Genomic DNA, 15,040 nt, shown 5'->3' with positions numbered 1-15,040 from the left:
TCACTGCCGTTCTGTGCAACCAAATGTGAAAGCGGCTGACGCAATTAACAATAACACAGGACCAACGCAATAACGGGTCCGCATTAATATGCTCCCCGCCAACTTGTTTGGGCTCCTCTGCATGCTTTATGAGTTTGATTAAACACTCGCAACACAACCGCCGTCGTCTGGCCACTCAGATATAATTAGTTTCTCGCCTTTCTTTAGCATCTTGTTATTTAACCCAAAAAAAAAAAAAAAAAAGAAGAAGAAGAAGAGGAGAGAAACGCTCTTCCCTAACCTCCTCATCTCATCCAGTCCTTTTCATGTAATTCTCTTTTCATTAAAAGGTTGCAGGAGACAAAACAAAAGCAAAGCAAGATATCTCCGCTATTTAATCACTCGTGGAGGGTGGGCTGCGCTCGGCGGCTATGGGTTGGGGGGGGGAGGTTCGCGTACACTTGATTAATTGCGGAGCGTGCAATTTTGCGAGGGCCAATTCAAGTCGCCACAATTGAAAAAAATCCTTAAAAAATTTACCGCGCGGGGGCCACGGGGCCGTGGAAACGTGCTGGCGGGGGGGGGAGATAAAGAGCAGCGACGAGACTGAAAAGCTTTAATGGCAGAGCACAGAGGAAAAAAAAAAACAAAAAAAAAAAACTATTTTGGTTCCGTTGCTCGGCCCTTTTCTTCTCGTTTTCCCTTTTCTCCGCAGTAATTGCAGGTGACAGCTGGTGCGTCTGCCACTGAAAGAAATCTAAGGAAAAGAAAAGCAGGGAGAAGTCATTATGCTCACAAAGTCAAAGCGATCCCAAGAACAATGCGGGAGGTTTAGAGCTTTCTTAAGTTCAGTGGAGACCTTAAACAAAAGGACCGGATTAAATGCAAAGTGAGTAAAAACACGACAACGTAATAAAGATGCTTCTTCGCCCCACAAAGTCAAGACACCTTCTTATCTCCTGGCCTCCGGAGGGGAAAGCAGAGTAATAATGTTTTTCACCAGGGTCTGTTTGTCTGTGCCGTCGCAACATATCTCCAGAACCACTGGATGGATTTTAATGAAACTTTTAGGGAGTAACCACCAGGTTGGCATCTACAAGTGATTTAACTTTGGAGTCAATCTGATTCAAGATGGCCGCCGCAGCAAAGCAGTTTCAGCAAACAGGAAAATGGTTATAAGTCGGTTTTAGCATTTTGGTTATTTGGATATTTAATAATGTTCTTGTTTTTGGTTTGTTGGGCCTTCATTGCCACCGGATGTCCCGCCCCAAGCTCCTCGCATACCACCTGCCTCCCATTAGTAATCAACACACCTGTTGTCGCCCATTCCAGGCTGCGTCGCATTCAGCTTACAACAGAGAAACACCTGATTTATGTTTACTCGCATCGATTTTTTTTAACGTTAGTTCATCGTCTCGTGTCGGCGGCGGACGGTATGCGTTCCTTCAAGGAAGGCCTTAAATTGTCATGATGTTTGGGAAAAGGAGGCGAACCCAGAGCGCAGACTCATGATATAAAGAAACTCGTTTATTTAAAATAAAGGATAAACAAAGAGCTGACGAGGCAGCAACTAAACTAAATAACAAAACCTACAAAACGGGACTCCGAAACCCAGAGGGGGCGAGACACGACAAGGAAACCAGGAAGCTCAGGAGAGAAACACAACGAAACCAGCGACAAGCGAGGGGGAACCGAGCAGGTTTTAAAAAGCTGCAGGAAATTAGGAAGAAGCGGGGCACAGGTGAGTGATTACAAACTCAGGGCAGGTGTAGATGGGCATGGCAGGGTAACAAATGACTGACTGAGGACAAGAGAGCACGACAAGAGCACCGAGAGCAAAGAACCAGGAACCAAACAATCAATAAACTCAACACACACAAAAAAAAAAACAGATCCTGACATGAATTGCTTTTAGAAATTGGGCACTTAGAGGGAAAAAAAAAAAAGAACTTCACAGTAACATAAGTTTTGCCTATGGGTGCCAACACATTTGCATACCACTGTAGCTCTTTAGCTCAACAGGAAGAAAAAAAAAAAACGAGTGCTTGCACTCCAACGGGACGCTGCAGCCTTGAACTCATCCACCACGACATAACGAATAACCACTGCTTTGCATTTCTGACACTATCGAGAGCTGCCTTTGCGTAACTCCCAGCCCCATAAATCACTCCTTTTGTGTTTCATGCCAGAATCACTTTTAAACTCCCATAAAAGCCTACATTCAAAGATTACCTCTCTACACAATCATATTTACTGACAATGGGAGATGATTGGGGGGGGGCTTACAGTCGGATGAGTAAAGAGGGAATGGATAACGTGCAACCTTGTACGCAGGCACTCACACACTCACCCAACTATCCCCGCTCTGTGTTCCCAATAAAGAGGGACGTCCGAGATTGACAGAGACTAATGGGGACGGGTGCTGCAGCAAATTACAGGAGGAACCTATCAAAGGTGAAACCGTGCTCCTTCTCTTTTATCCCCTCTGCGGTCCACAACACAGGCAGGGGTGCTCGATTTCAGTCAGAATTAATCCGGGATAATTGTAGGCCCCATAACCGATGTCATTATTTGATATTACGCGAACACAATGCGAGCGTAGATGGACAATAAGCGGGTCACCGCAACTCAGGGCCGAATCCATTGTTTCAAAGTCGGTGGAAAAACAAATCAATGCTGCAGAAATCGCAACGAGTCCAAATTGGTTTCGACTCACAGAAATTATGCCTCTTTATTAGTTCTGACTTTTGAAATTGTGTTTATAAAGAACAAAACAATATAGACACGCGACACCTAATGAGCTAATAGAAGAATGTCATCTGCATAATTGTTGATACGTGGCTAATCAGGGCGCGTGATTAGCGCAGGGTAAAATGAGGGACAAACAAATCACAAGTGTCACTTTTTTTTTTCTTTCTCTTTTTTTTTTTTCTTCTCCTTCCAGTGGACGGATGAAAGTTATGGAGCACTTTTTCATCAACACACACCTACGCGCCCATCCGTCAACGGCCTTCCTGGCTGAGCCGAACGCGCTGCGGTTCCAAAGGGCAAACGCGATGCTGAAGAATTTCCGCCCCCGCCGCGATCGAGATGGAAAACTTGTCTCGCTCTCGTCTCCCGGGTGTCTTTCCGTACGCCGGGTAAAACGAAGATGATGACCGCAGACGCGGCTGCCTGACGCGACGCTACATCATTCCGGACGCCACTCTTCGTTGCTTTACGTTTCTGCTGTCGGCGCGGATTTCTTTTTGAGCAACTGAAGTCCCACCACCTATTGACTACATCGAGATGAATGCATCCACTCCCCCCCCCGAGTTTAAATGATCTCACTCGATCATACATGTCACTGACGGATTTTGGAAGCCAACGTGTGTATTTCCCACAATCCTACCTTGATCCCTCCCATGCAACCATGCTAGTGTAACCCTTCAATTCATCAATATGACAAACGGAGGCCATTACCTGGGCAATGAGTCCCTTGCGGCTCCTTCGGGCGTGGTGGAAGCGCTTGATAAAGAGCGCCAGGAACTGCCTTCTGATCAGCTTCCACCCGGTGATGACCACGGACCCTCTTCCATTGACGCTGGCGCTTTTCTTACAATCTGGCGTGGGCAATAAAGAGCGCCGTTATTTATCATCTATGCATCTACGTGAAGGGTGTGCTGAGTGTGCTTTTTCCAACACCGCTAATGGTCTCATCAAAAACAGCTCAGGAGTTAATATGGCCAACTGGACTCAGTCATTAATCAGCATTCAAGTTGGGTTTTTTTTTTTTGTAGCTTATGCATTGGACAACAGAACTTTGGTGAAATTCACTGCGAGAAACGCAATTTTTTTGTGGATATCTAGGTTTTGTAGCTTCAAGAAAACTGAAACTATCCCAAATAAAGTTACAGTTGGGAGGAACTAATTATTAGATGTTTCGCTAATTTTGGCTACAAAAAAAATAAAAATAAAGAGTCTCTTTGCTTTTTTTGTGGGGTTTTTTTGGGTCATTTTGGGGACAATATCATGCTGGAAGACCCATCCCCAACATCCTCAGAGTTCTGGTTGATGAAAGAAGGTTCCCGTCAGAGAGTTCATGGTGCGTGACCCCATCCGCTCTCCCCTCAAGGCAGTGAAGTGGTTCTGTACCTTTTAGCTGAAAAACAGCCCCAAACAATACAGGTGGACCATGGCGATGGCGTCCTTTGGCTCATACTATTTCTCTTCCTCCAAACACAATCAGTCGAGCTGAACATTCAGCTTTTAACTTTCGTGTAATTTGGTTTGATTTTAGGATTTTAGTCTATATTTTGAAATGAAACCAATGAAAATGAGTGACTGCTCATTTCTTTTCATGTGGACGAACTCACAAAATCAGAAAAATTGATCAAAACATTATTTTCCTAATAAATAAAACAACAATTGTACCAGTAAGGGCAAAAGCAGGACATACCTTCTACTTTACTGGAAAACCTTTCCTTTAAATCTGAAAGAAAATCGTAAAATTAATCAGCAATTGCAACTCATTTTCTACCATAATTTGTGTTTCATTGTTAAATACGGTCACAATAAATGAATTTTCTTTATAAATATATATAAATATATGTGAGGAGTAAATGAAAGTGGAGGAACGTGCCAGTCATCCCATTGAGGTGCTCAGTTTTACTGTGGACACTGGCGATGCTGTTTCTCTTCGATTCGCGGGAGCTTCTCTTCCAGTCCCTCACCATCGGCTCCTTTGCTGCTGTGGGAATACAAATAAGATATGTTGTTTTGGCCTGACCCAATTTAAGGATATAAATAACAATAAGAATAGCTCCCCATCTTGTGAGATGCCATTTTATGCCATGTAAAAGCAGAAAACTCAGGTGTTTCAGGCACATACCTAACCAACCGAAAGGGAAACGTTTGGCAAAGGATCCGAAAACAGAAACTTTTGAATGACTGAATGGCAGCTCAGCCACACAAAAAAAAGAAGTCTCAATTGTTTTTAAAAATCAATGTTTTTTAATGAGGACATTTATACCAAGCAGTCTGTCAGTACACAGACTGGCAAACATGCGTACACAAATGTGGAACTGGAATAACTGTGTCTATGTTACAGTTGTGGCAATAAATGTTGTTTTTTTTTTTCCAATTTACCAAAAACAGTTGCTTACTTTTTAATTTGTAAATTGCCTTTCATCCTACCTTCTACCCCCTTTTTTTTCCAATTACCAAAATCCATTTTCCACTTACCTGTTTAACCTTAGCACCACTTAAACCTCCATGTTTTCTTCACTCCTTGTCAGATTTTGTTTATTTTCACGTCCCTGCCACCACTGTACTCTTTTCTTTTAGAAACATTTAGAACCATTGGGTGTTTTGAGCGTTACTGTATTTTCCTTTGAATGGTTTATTGCATGAAAAACCTGGAGTGCCAACCAATTATGTCTTATTTTCCCCCCCCACAATTTGCCTTGTGTTGGGTTTTTTTGCCCAGTTTTTAACAGCACTGTGGTAGAAAATGGACCGCTGCTAATGCAAGTTGCAATCTGCTGATTTAACACCATTTTTTGTTTAAATCAAAAACCACAAAGTAAAATTCAAAGAACTAATCCTGAATCAAAGCGTGGTTGTAATTTTAAAACAAAATGGCACACGTGCGGTGTTTACGTCTTACATGCAAACATATTGTAATCTGACCTGGTATTTCTGCATCCACTCCAGTGTCCTCTGCCACTTTAAGAAATATCTGCAAAAATAAACAAAATGATTTCTATCTGAACACATGCCAGTTAGCTTATTGATGCGACCCACAAGTCCGGTTTTACACCAAATCTCCCTGATTGTAACAATTTTCCAAGTGACAATCCTTTTCATAGATCACATACATCAGCTGTTCAGCCTGTGATGTTGATTCAAAAACACCGGACTGTGCAACTTAATCACTGTAGTGACGCACATCTTCATTTAAAAAAGCATAAAATACCAGAATGTGGGTACCAAAAAGACAAACGGTGGTAAATGTTATTAAAGAACAAACTTGCATCCTACTTCTCTTTTATTTATTCATTCACGTTTGCTATAAAATCTGTAAAAATCATTGCATACTTCAACAGCTATGTGTTCCGACTTCAAAAAATGCATGTATATTTAAAAAAACCCATCAACTATCAGTTGAATTTTTTAAATTTAAGGAGAATTATTCACTTTGCCTGCAGGCTGTGAGTGTCTCGAAAATGTCTGAGTTACAACAAGAGCATTAGCCAACAGCCAATCACGTTTACAACCCCTCACTAGTCTGTTTGCTGTCTCACAGCACAAGCCATTTATGTGGAAAAATTATAACAAAATAATATAGATGATGACAAAAACAAAAAATGGGCTGCAACCAATATTTAAACCTCTAGAACAAAATAGTTTAAAACCTATATATAAAACGGATTTGCAATCTTAGCAGATCATATTTATTTGTTGTACTTTAAGTTGGAATAGAAACATGAAGTCCTTCAACTACAAGGGAAATAATGCTCGGATTCTGTCAAAAACATGAAATCAGGTTAGCAAAATAACCGCAAAATGAAATAAAAAAACAATCCGTGACGGCGATCTGATGCAAGCTGCTGAAATATGCAATGTATAAAACTCATTAAATTAAAAACACTTTGCAGGAAAGTTGTCAAAATAGTGTAGTTCCTAAAGGGGGAGAAAAAAAACCCTATTATTGAACCTGACCACAAGAGGTCATTCAAAAACAAACTTCAATTTCTGAAAAAACATGTTTGCACTTGAGCCAACCGGGGCTTTGATTATCAGCATAAAAGATGTGAAAATCAATACGGTGTCCCGTGGTTAAAATCTATTGCCTTACTTGCGAGGGTGATTGTTGAAGCATGCAATAAAATAAAGTTGGACACCCAGGTGGAGTGGTGAAAATAAAATGAAACGACATGTGCTGAAAGGTCATGTGACCGCAGTGCGATGATTGCAATATGAGATTAAATCAGTATTAGAGGTGGCAGTACGAGCGCACTGCTGGGTCCATGGGAGGAAGGTGCCGAAACCTCCTCGGGTCTGGATACAAAATGGAGAGTGAGTGGAATCGTACAGTAGTTTTATTCTCTCCTGCAGCAAGTTGGCCTGGTCTTTGAGATCTGGGTCACTAGGTTGGAGTTGATGTCCAGGCTGATCCTGCACGTTTGGCTGGGGAAAGATGGGGAGGGGGCTGGCTGACCATGCTTGGACTTTAACATAAGGAAAGCAGTCCATAGACAGGAGGACAGGTGCTGTCTTGTTGAAAGACTGTACCAGGGTGCCGTCTCCGGTGGGGAAGGACACGCCGGATGCAGGATGTCATCTAGGTCAGCGGTTCCCAACCCTAGTCCTCAAGGAACACTATCCTGCACGTTTTCATTGTTTCCCTGCTTTTCATCAGGTCCTTTCTGTCTGCAGAAGCCTGTTAATCACTCCCTCATTCAAATCAGGTGTGTCAAAGCAGGGAAACAACTAAAACGTGCAGGATAGTGTTCCTCGAGGACCAGGGTTGGGAATCACTGATCTAGGTAACGCTGACCATCAGGGTCCCAAAAAGTCACTACCAGAGGTAATGAACAATACATGAACAGGACGGGTTCTACCTCCTGGGCACTGTCACACACACACACAGATAATAGTCCTCTGTGGTAGATTCGTCAGTTCAAGATTCATCTTTGAATAGGATGTGATACAGGTTGTCAATAGTCTATGTCTCCCAATTATGACACTTTGGTGGTCATGTTTTCTTTATCCATTGATGATCCATTGATTGATCTATCAATATAAATCCATTCTTTGCACCCCACACATGGAACGATAAATCCATATTCTGGCTGATGCTCGTTGTCAAGACGATATGCGGGATGACACAAGGTGTTGTGAAAAGTCCATTAACGGTGTTGGGATGGCAGGTGGAGATGTCATGGGGTTCACTAATAATATGACCATCCTCCCTTTGTGTAGCTGGCCTAAGGCAACCAGAACTTTCATGGTGTGTGGCCATGTATTTGATACATTGTTGGGACAATTTTCCTAACATATACTACCTTGTGAGGACCAACTGCTCCTCGTGGATTATGTTTTTGGGTTAGGGGTTAGGTTTAGGACCAAGGTGTGAATTGAGTTTAGGTTTGGTTGAGGGTTAGGTATGTACTGGTAATGGTTAGGGTTAGGGTAAGGGTCAGGGTTAGGCTGTAGTTAGGGTGTAGAAATGAATGGAAGTCAATGGAAAGTCCCTGCAAAGATAGAGAGACATAACATGTCTGTGTGTGGCCTCATTGGTTCCAACACTGGGCCACTATGACATTTGTACATTCCACCAAGTTGGATGCAAACTCAACCTATCAAACTTTGCCAAGTAATGCAAGTCCTCACTGCCTTTTGAAAATAATTCACTGTTTTTACTGACGTTCCAGCAACTGACTGATAGCGCTATCGCTCCATTCTCGATGCCACCACTTGTGCCCTCTGGTTCTCGCTCTCGACATGCCAGCTTCTTGGAAATCAAATAACTCACGTACCCAGCGCTGGTCTGTAGGAGTACCTAAATATCTACAAATAGGCGCTTTCCTTCCTTTTGTCAGAGACTGTATGTTAAACGACGAAAGTACTCAAAAAACTGGAAAGGTAGTAGGCTGAAACATAAAGATAAGGAATCAAGAAAAAGAGGATTGACATTTAAAAAGAAATACAGTTGTTATTCATATGTCTAGAAGATACTCCGTCACAAGAAAAAAGCATTTCAGTTGAGTTGAGATTATTTTTTTTTTCATCTTTGTAGGAATTACTGTATGAGTGTCTGTTTTGTTCTTGTTTATTTTTTTTAATTTTTTCCCAGTGTTTACCTCCTCCAGCGTGGTGTCAGAGATACCGTAGCTGGTCAGACCAAGGTCAGCCATCGCCAGGTCGAGGTTTTGGAAGAGCGCGGCGAACGTCCCATCCCTGGCTCCGCCGTAGGGCAGTATGAATGTGATTTCCTGACCGATGCTCTCCAAAAAGACGGCCTCGGGGACGTGGCGCCGCACGAGCTGAGTCACAGCTGTCAAATCTGCTTCACGGAAAGCCGCAGAATTAATCAAAACACAGACATGGCGGGACGGGAAGAGCTCGCATCTCTCCTCCTATGTGCTGATTATCCCTTTTGATTAACTCGACTCTGCTCGGTACGATCTTGCTCAGGAGCAGCCGCCACAAAAGTGCTCCAAAGAATATCCAATATTTAAAGAGCATTTGCTTTTAAGCCGAGAGCTGATATGACACTTGCGCACTTATCAAATCCTTTTTAAAAAAAAAAAAAAAGAAAAGGAACCTGTAAATGTATTGGGATCACCAGGCACATGATGATGTGACATTTAAAGACGACACCAAAGCTCGGTACGTACTGTAACTCCACTGTGAGTCATCCATTCTGAAGCCGGGGCTCAGCGAGAATCAATCCGCACAGTGTTGCAGAACACATCCATTATTGATCCAGAACCTCTCATACATAATTACTGAAGCCTAACAACTACTGGCTCTGTACTTTATGAAGAAGTAAATGGATCTACTTTACACTTCAGAGTGAATAATTTCTGGAAACCAAGCATCAGAGTGTGTGTGTTGTGTTGCGGTCTGCTCGCTTCAGACTAATGCAGAAAAATGGGCAGTGCCATAAAGAAATACGATGATTTCTATGGTATTATCCATCTTATTTTGTAATGATAATACTGTTGCTGTTGGTCCAAAATCTTGAATCTGCATTTTTTAAAAATAATTTTCATGTTTTTGCACAAATTAACACTTCATATCTGCCAGTGGCTTATGGATCACCATCCAATAAAAGAAAGTGTCACAAAGCATCTGTGACCACCTAGAGTTTGTGTTAAAACAGACTTTTTTTCTAATTTCATGAACAGTTGCGTCTTTGGAGATAGAATATTTCTGCCTGATGGTGATGTTATGTAAAAAGGGTCTGGCTTAATTCATATTTTTAATACATAACAAACTGGAGACGAACAAAAACCAAAAACAAGGTCATAAGTAGTATGATGTAACAGATCCATATCTGGCCACTTTGGCTGGTCTTTTTTCTGTATAAACAGAAAAAAAAGTATTAATACAAGATATCATCATCCACCCCAAAATTCTGAATTTTCTTGAAAAAAGGGACAGTACCTAAAACAATGTTGTATATTCAAGCGGGCTTTTAGCCAAATGCTAATTTGCAAACCCAGTCTTATAGAATCGAATTAAACGTTTAACACCTTCAAGAATAAATGGAAATGAGAAACCTTCTGAAGAAATTTTGCAGCTGCCGTCTGAAACTCCAACCCACCGCAGATCCGTTTTCCTTGATAAAACTCAATAATGTGGGACTCACTTTTAGTGATCATCTAAGCTGACAAAAAGGCGACATTTTGAAGCATAAACTGTGTACGAAGTGTCAAGGGAACCAAGATCAAGGAAATCTTAAAGCCGCTGCTCGTTAGGAAATGGCTGAAGCGGAATAAGGGAGATGAAAAAGGGTTATTTTTACAAATCCAGATCATTATGATAAAATGTCCAAAACAACTGCAAAACAACTGTTTTAGTCACATGGTGACGAAGATACAACTACATTTTATTGGAACAATTTTGGCTAAAAAGCTTATTTTTTAATACTTACTTAAAAAAAAAGAAAATATGCTTGGTGCACACTTAAAAAAAAGGCACTAAAAACAAATATACTCCTTTCCTGAAACAGGGTTGGTGGTTTCAGTCTGTATCGATAGAAGGACTTTATGACTCAAGACCAAGAACATCAATAATAGATTAAATTAAATTAATTTGATTTTAGTTCTTTTTTAATTTAGCATTAATTGACAACACACAGTGTATGATCCAATCCAAATCAAACCCAACTCATTTCAGCTCAAGCAAAATTAATCCAATTCGACATGATCCGAATGTCAATATCTCGTCATCCTAAATTGAGATTTCTTTGTTTTATTAGGACACTTTCTTCTCAAACACGGTTATGGCGCAACAACGAGTGGCTCTTAAGTTCCGCCCAGTTTCATCGTTCGGCATCGCTGTCAGGAGATGATCTACAACAGTAATGGATTTAGCCATGATGGATGTTCGTTGATGTGACATTTTCGTCTTCAATCAGCGGCCAGCGTGACTGTCCTGAGATCGGATGAAAAAGTGCCCCCGTGTTTAATTGAAATTTTTAAATCATTTATATTATCTCGTTAAAACGAGCTATTTGAGGTTGAAAAAAAACATATTACCTTAAAAAAAAGACAAGTTTCATTGTTATTAGAATAAAATAAATAACAAAATGAAGGTTATCTCTAGCGAATGTCATGTCTGTAAATATGCTATGCATGTCCTTCCATAAATTATGCTAATTGTTATAAAGGACCTAAAACTGGATCTAGAAGGTTTAAGAAGAATGACTGGGGTAGAGTTACGGCCACAACTTGATGCTTCTTGTCTTAAATGTGTGTATGGCAGCAGTTTACAAGGGGGTAGGTGAATCTGTACCTGTCGGATCGGAGTTGTCCCAGGTTTGACTGCCAATGCCATCATCTGGACTGCTCCTGGAAGGACAGTCCGTCTCCTGTTAATCAGAATTGGATTAGAAAGGCTTTATCGTACCTCGCCACTTAGAATAATGAACAGTGCCTCCCTGATGACTCCTGTCAAGCGTTAATCAAATGACGAGCATCAACGAGTTTCTACGTGATTGCTCGGAAATAAAGCGGTGCGTGTTCATCGAGGGGCAGTGGAGGTGAGCCTGTGAGGGAACGCGTGGGGACGGATTAAACGAAGCTGCAAAAACATTTTTGGAGACGTCGACAAAAACGTGAACGCTCGGATCAAATTTAGCCTGATGCTAGTCAAAAAAAAAACTCCTATGGGCGTTTCAGAAGTCGTTTAAACATCGGTAAAAGAAAAGTAAAAAGAACTCAGTGGGTGCTGTTGAAGCTTTGACTTCTTAACGAGCTTCTTCTTCTTGACTCCAGTTCCTGCTGATATATATATATATATATATATATTGGACCAATGTGTTCAAAACACCCAAGTTCAGTTTGAGAACCTTTTTCTTCGAAGACATGAAGGTCAAATGTTGCCGTTGTAGCCCGAAACGACAGACCTGTGGCCGGAGTTGACGGAAAACAAGCGTAAGACGAGCAACTACTCATCACCACATTCAAGGTTTTAAGCCTGAGATCACTGTTAGAAGTCATATCTTGTTAAATATACTCCTGAACGTACTCCTCCTCAGGCAGAGGACTTCGAGGACCTCTGTGTTTTGTTCACGAGTGAAAGATGGACCGAGGGACTGAGGCTTCAGCTGCAGTAAAAACAGGACAGCCGCTCAGAGCATCGTTCCAGTCGTGGTCAAGAAGTTCCTAAAAGAAGAAATTCTCTCGATTTACTGCTCCACCAATGGCCATGAGATATGGATCATGACTGAAAGAACGACTTCCTGGTGGTTGGGTCCAGCCTCAGAGATAGGGTGAAGAGCTCGGTCTTCTCGATCTGCTACCCAGTCTTGGGTTAGTAGTTGAAAACTGATGAATGTATGGTTGAATATTAGTTACAATAGAGTTAAATTAGGTCACAGGTTCCATGGCTGAACACAGGACCAGTGGTTGTACAGAACAGGCATCAATCAGCCTACTGAAAGCTAAAAAGGCAACCTGAAGCCACTCGTGCGTACCTTTTGCTCTTCCTTGGCGTGCCTCCGGATGACGTTTTGCCGCTGGTTGGACATCATTCCGGTCCCGTCTCTGACCAGGGTCAGGTAGTAGCCGCTGCCAAAACACTTCTTCAGGAAGAGCGAGGAGCCGCAGCAACGCATCTTGCCGTGGGAGATGATGGCAATGCGATCTCCTAAAATGTCGGCCTCGTCCATGTGGTGCGTTGACAAAATGATGGTGCGACCTGACGAGGGAGGATGGTCAACGTGGCGATGTTGTGATGGCAAACAAAAAAAAAAAGAAGAAAAGTCAGGATCAAGTTGAGGCGATGGTTTAGATCAGTGGTTCTCAAACCTTTAACGGTGAGTCTTCAAGTTCCATCATTATCACAGACGTTAAAGACAGCAGCACAGGCTGTCGAGTTTATATTCCTACCTGACAACCTAATCGTACTGCTTACCTGAAACTAAGACCTTGTTTGCACTGAAACATCAAAAAATATCCCTGTAAAAACGGTACCCTTTCGAGAATATCAACACAGAAACAACAAAAACGACCTAAAACGCTGCAGTAACTACGCCAGTCCTGTATGTGGTGCTGTAATGCTGCACCAAAAACAGGAAACGAGACGCGGCGCATGCTAACAAAGCTAGCATGCTCACTACAAAAAAAATAAAAGAATACCCTGGGGTCGTAGGTTAAGCTAGAGGTGGGGGTTATGACATCATCGGTTTCAAACGGCTACGTTTTGCCTGTCTTCTCAAAAAGTTTGAACAACGTGAGCTTAGAGAAACTAAGTTTAGCTGGGACTGACGAGCTAACGGCTAATCCGGGTCAGGCAAAGACCGAAACGACTCCAGTGTAAGCGACTTTGTAGAGGCCATAGCCAACGCTAATTTACAAATGTTCACACTTTTTTTTGTTTGTTTATTTAAGTTGTTATTTGCGTACAATTTCAGGGTTATTTGCAGGCACATATGGCGGCAACAGCAGCTAGCTGTAGCCCTTTTTTTACTGCTAGCTGATGCAAGCGGGTGCAGTCCGGGGTGCTTCTTAGAGGAACGTTGTAATATTCAGACCCTCCAGGATTTCGCGATGTTGCGATCGCAGCTGTTAACGCAAAAACAAGCGAACCCCGCGAAATCGCAACTTTTTGCAACTTTGCCCAAAACACCGCAACTTTAACCCAATATTTATTGTTTCTGAAGTGATTCGCCACCGTTTCCGAGGTTTAGTCTCTTCTTTGTGGGTTTGTGTAGTGTGGAATACAAAATAACCCCAAATAACTCATGAAGGAGACACGTGACGTCACTTCCTGTTAACATCAGAATGCCGGGAGCGTGCAGGAGCAGCGACCGAAGCCAAAATGTGCGCTAATGCTTCACATTTGCCCACAAAGATTTCAGCAAAATCTTTGTGGGAAGCTGTTTTGCACGTCCTGTAGTGTAATCATCGAACATAAACGCATCGACAAACACTTCCTGTCTGCAAAACACGCGAGGAGAGCTGCAGACGAGGGACAATCCAGAACTGGTCCTGAATGTCAGTTTAGAAGCTATCAAAGTTCTCAAATAAAGCACCTTTTGAGAATGTCAATGTTTGTTGGTAATTATCTTACAAAACTAGGAAGTATTTTTGGTTTAATAAATAATAAAAGGAATGGTTTATTGATTTTAGTAAAAATAAAATTGCAACTTTTAGGAAAATGCCCCGCGAAATCAGGCATTTTAGCCCGCAACAATCACAAAAAATGCCAGAGAAATCCTGGAGGGATTGATATATTTATACAGAAACAACAATGTAAAATAACTGACGGCAATGTAAAGCTTTATAAAATATTGCTCGTATGAACCATTGTGAAATCTTTGAGACAGCAGCGTTCAACGTTGGTCAAGTTTGGCTGTTGGCGCCTCGGTCCGGTCAGATTTTAGCTCCATTTCCCCCAGAAGGAGGTCGTTCGTTCAAAGAGCTATCTACAACAGGGAAGATATTGTTGTTCAGAATCTCCTCACTGAACCCCCATCTGGAAATATTAAAGCTATCCCTGTAAGAAAAAGTTAAGTATTTTTCTTTATGTACCTTGTTTGTTTCAACAAATGTTATTGTTTATCAAAAAAAAAACCCCACTCAGGACTCACACAGACTCGCTCGAATTAAGCCAACACGGCAATCTGTCTCCGCGTGTTAGTCACTTATCTTCTCAGAGTCGATTCCACCGTGTTTTCTTTTCACCGCGGCTTATGAGCGCGGCGACGGCGCCAACTCAGAAAAAACGGGAGCGTGGGCGTGAAACTGGGACAAAATTAAAATGACGATAAAGGCCGTCCAGAGCTCGCCTTCCAACATTTCTCTGAGCTTTCTTTTCCTTTTTTTTTTTTTTTTTTTTTTTT

The 15,040-nt window shown here is 41.9% G+C and overlaps 1 protein-coding gene across 2 annotated transcripts in view; it reads right to left on the bottom strand.

Moving 5' to 3' along the window:
- The window catches only part of LOC108234870 (phospholipid-transporting ATPase ABCA1), a 215,816-nt gene that overhangs the window by 107,425 nt on the left and 93,351 nt on the right, over positions 1-15,040 (bottom strand). Inside the window, exons 23-29 of one of the 2 annotated variants that reach the window (XM_037976591.1) lie at positions 12,671-12,894; positions 11,488-11,563; positions 8,826-9,028; positions 5,650-5,698; positions 4,601-4,705; positions 4,418-4,450; positions 3,442-3,581 (exon numbers count right to left, since the gene is read on the bottom strand). In XM_037976591.1, coding sequence (XP_037832519.1) covers positions 3,442-3,581; positions 4,418-4,450; positions 4,601-4,705; positions 5,650-5,698; positions 8,826-9,028; positions 11,488-11,563; positions 12,671-12,894 — 830 coding nt within the window. Of the gene's footprint in view, positions 1-3,441; positions 3,582-4,417; positions 4,451-4,600; positions 4,709-5,649; positions 5,699-8,825; positions 9,029-11,487; positions 11,564-12,670; positions 12,895-15,040 lie in introns of both variants that reach the window. The other variant, XM_017414453.3, reaches the window with a different exon arrangement.

The sequence above is a fragment of the Kryptolebias marmoratus genome, linkage group LG7 (genome assembly GCF_001649575.2).
Source record: "Kryptolebias marmoratus isolate JLee-2015 linkage group LG7, ASM164957v2, whole genome shotgun sequence".
In the NCBI taxonomy this organism is placed as follows: Eukaryota; Metazoa; Chordata; class Actinopteri; order Cyprinodontiformes; family Rivulidae; genus Kryptolebias; species Kryptolebias marmoratus.
Note: the sequence above shows the minus strand (reverse complement) of the source record. Positions and strands in the feature narration are given on the sequence as shown.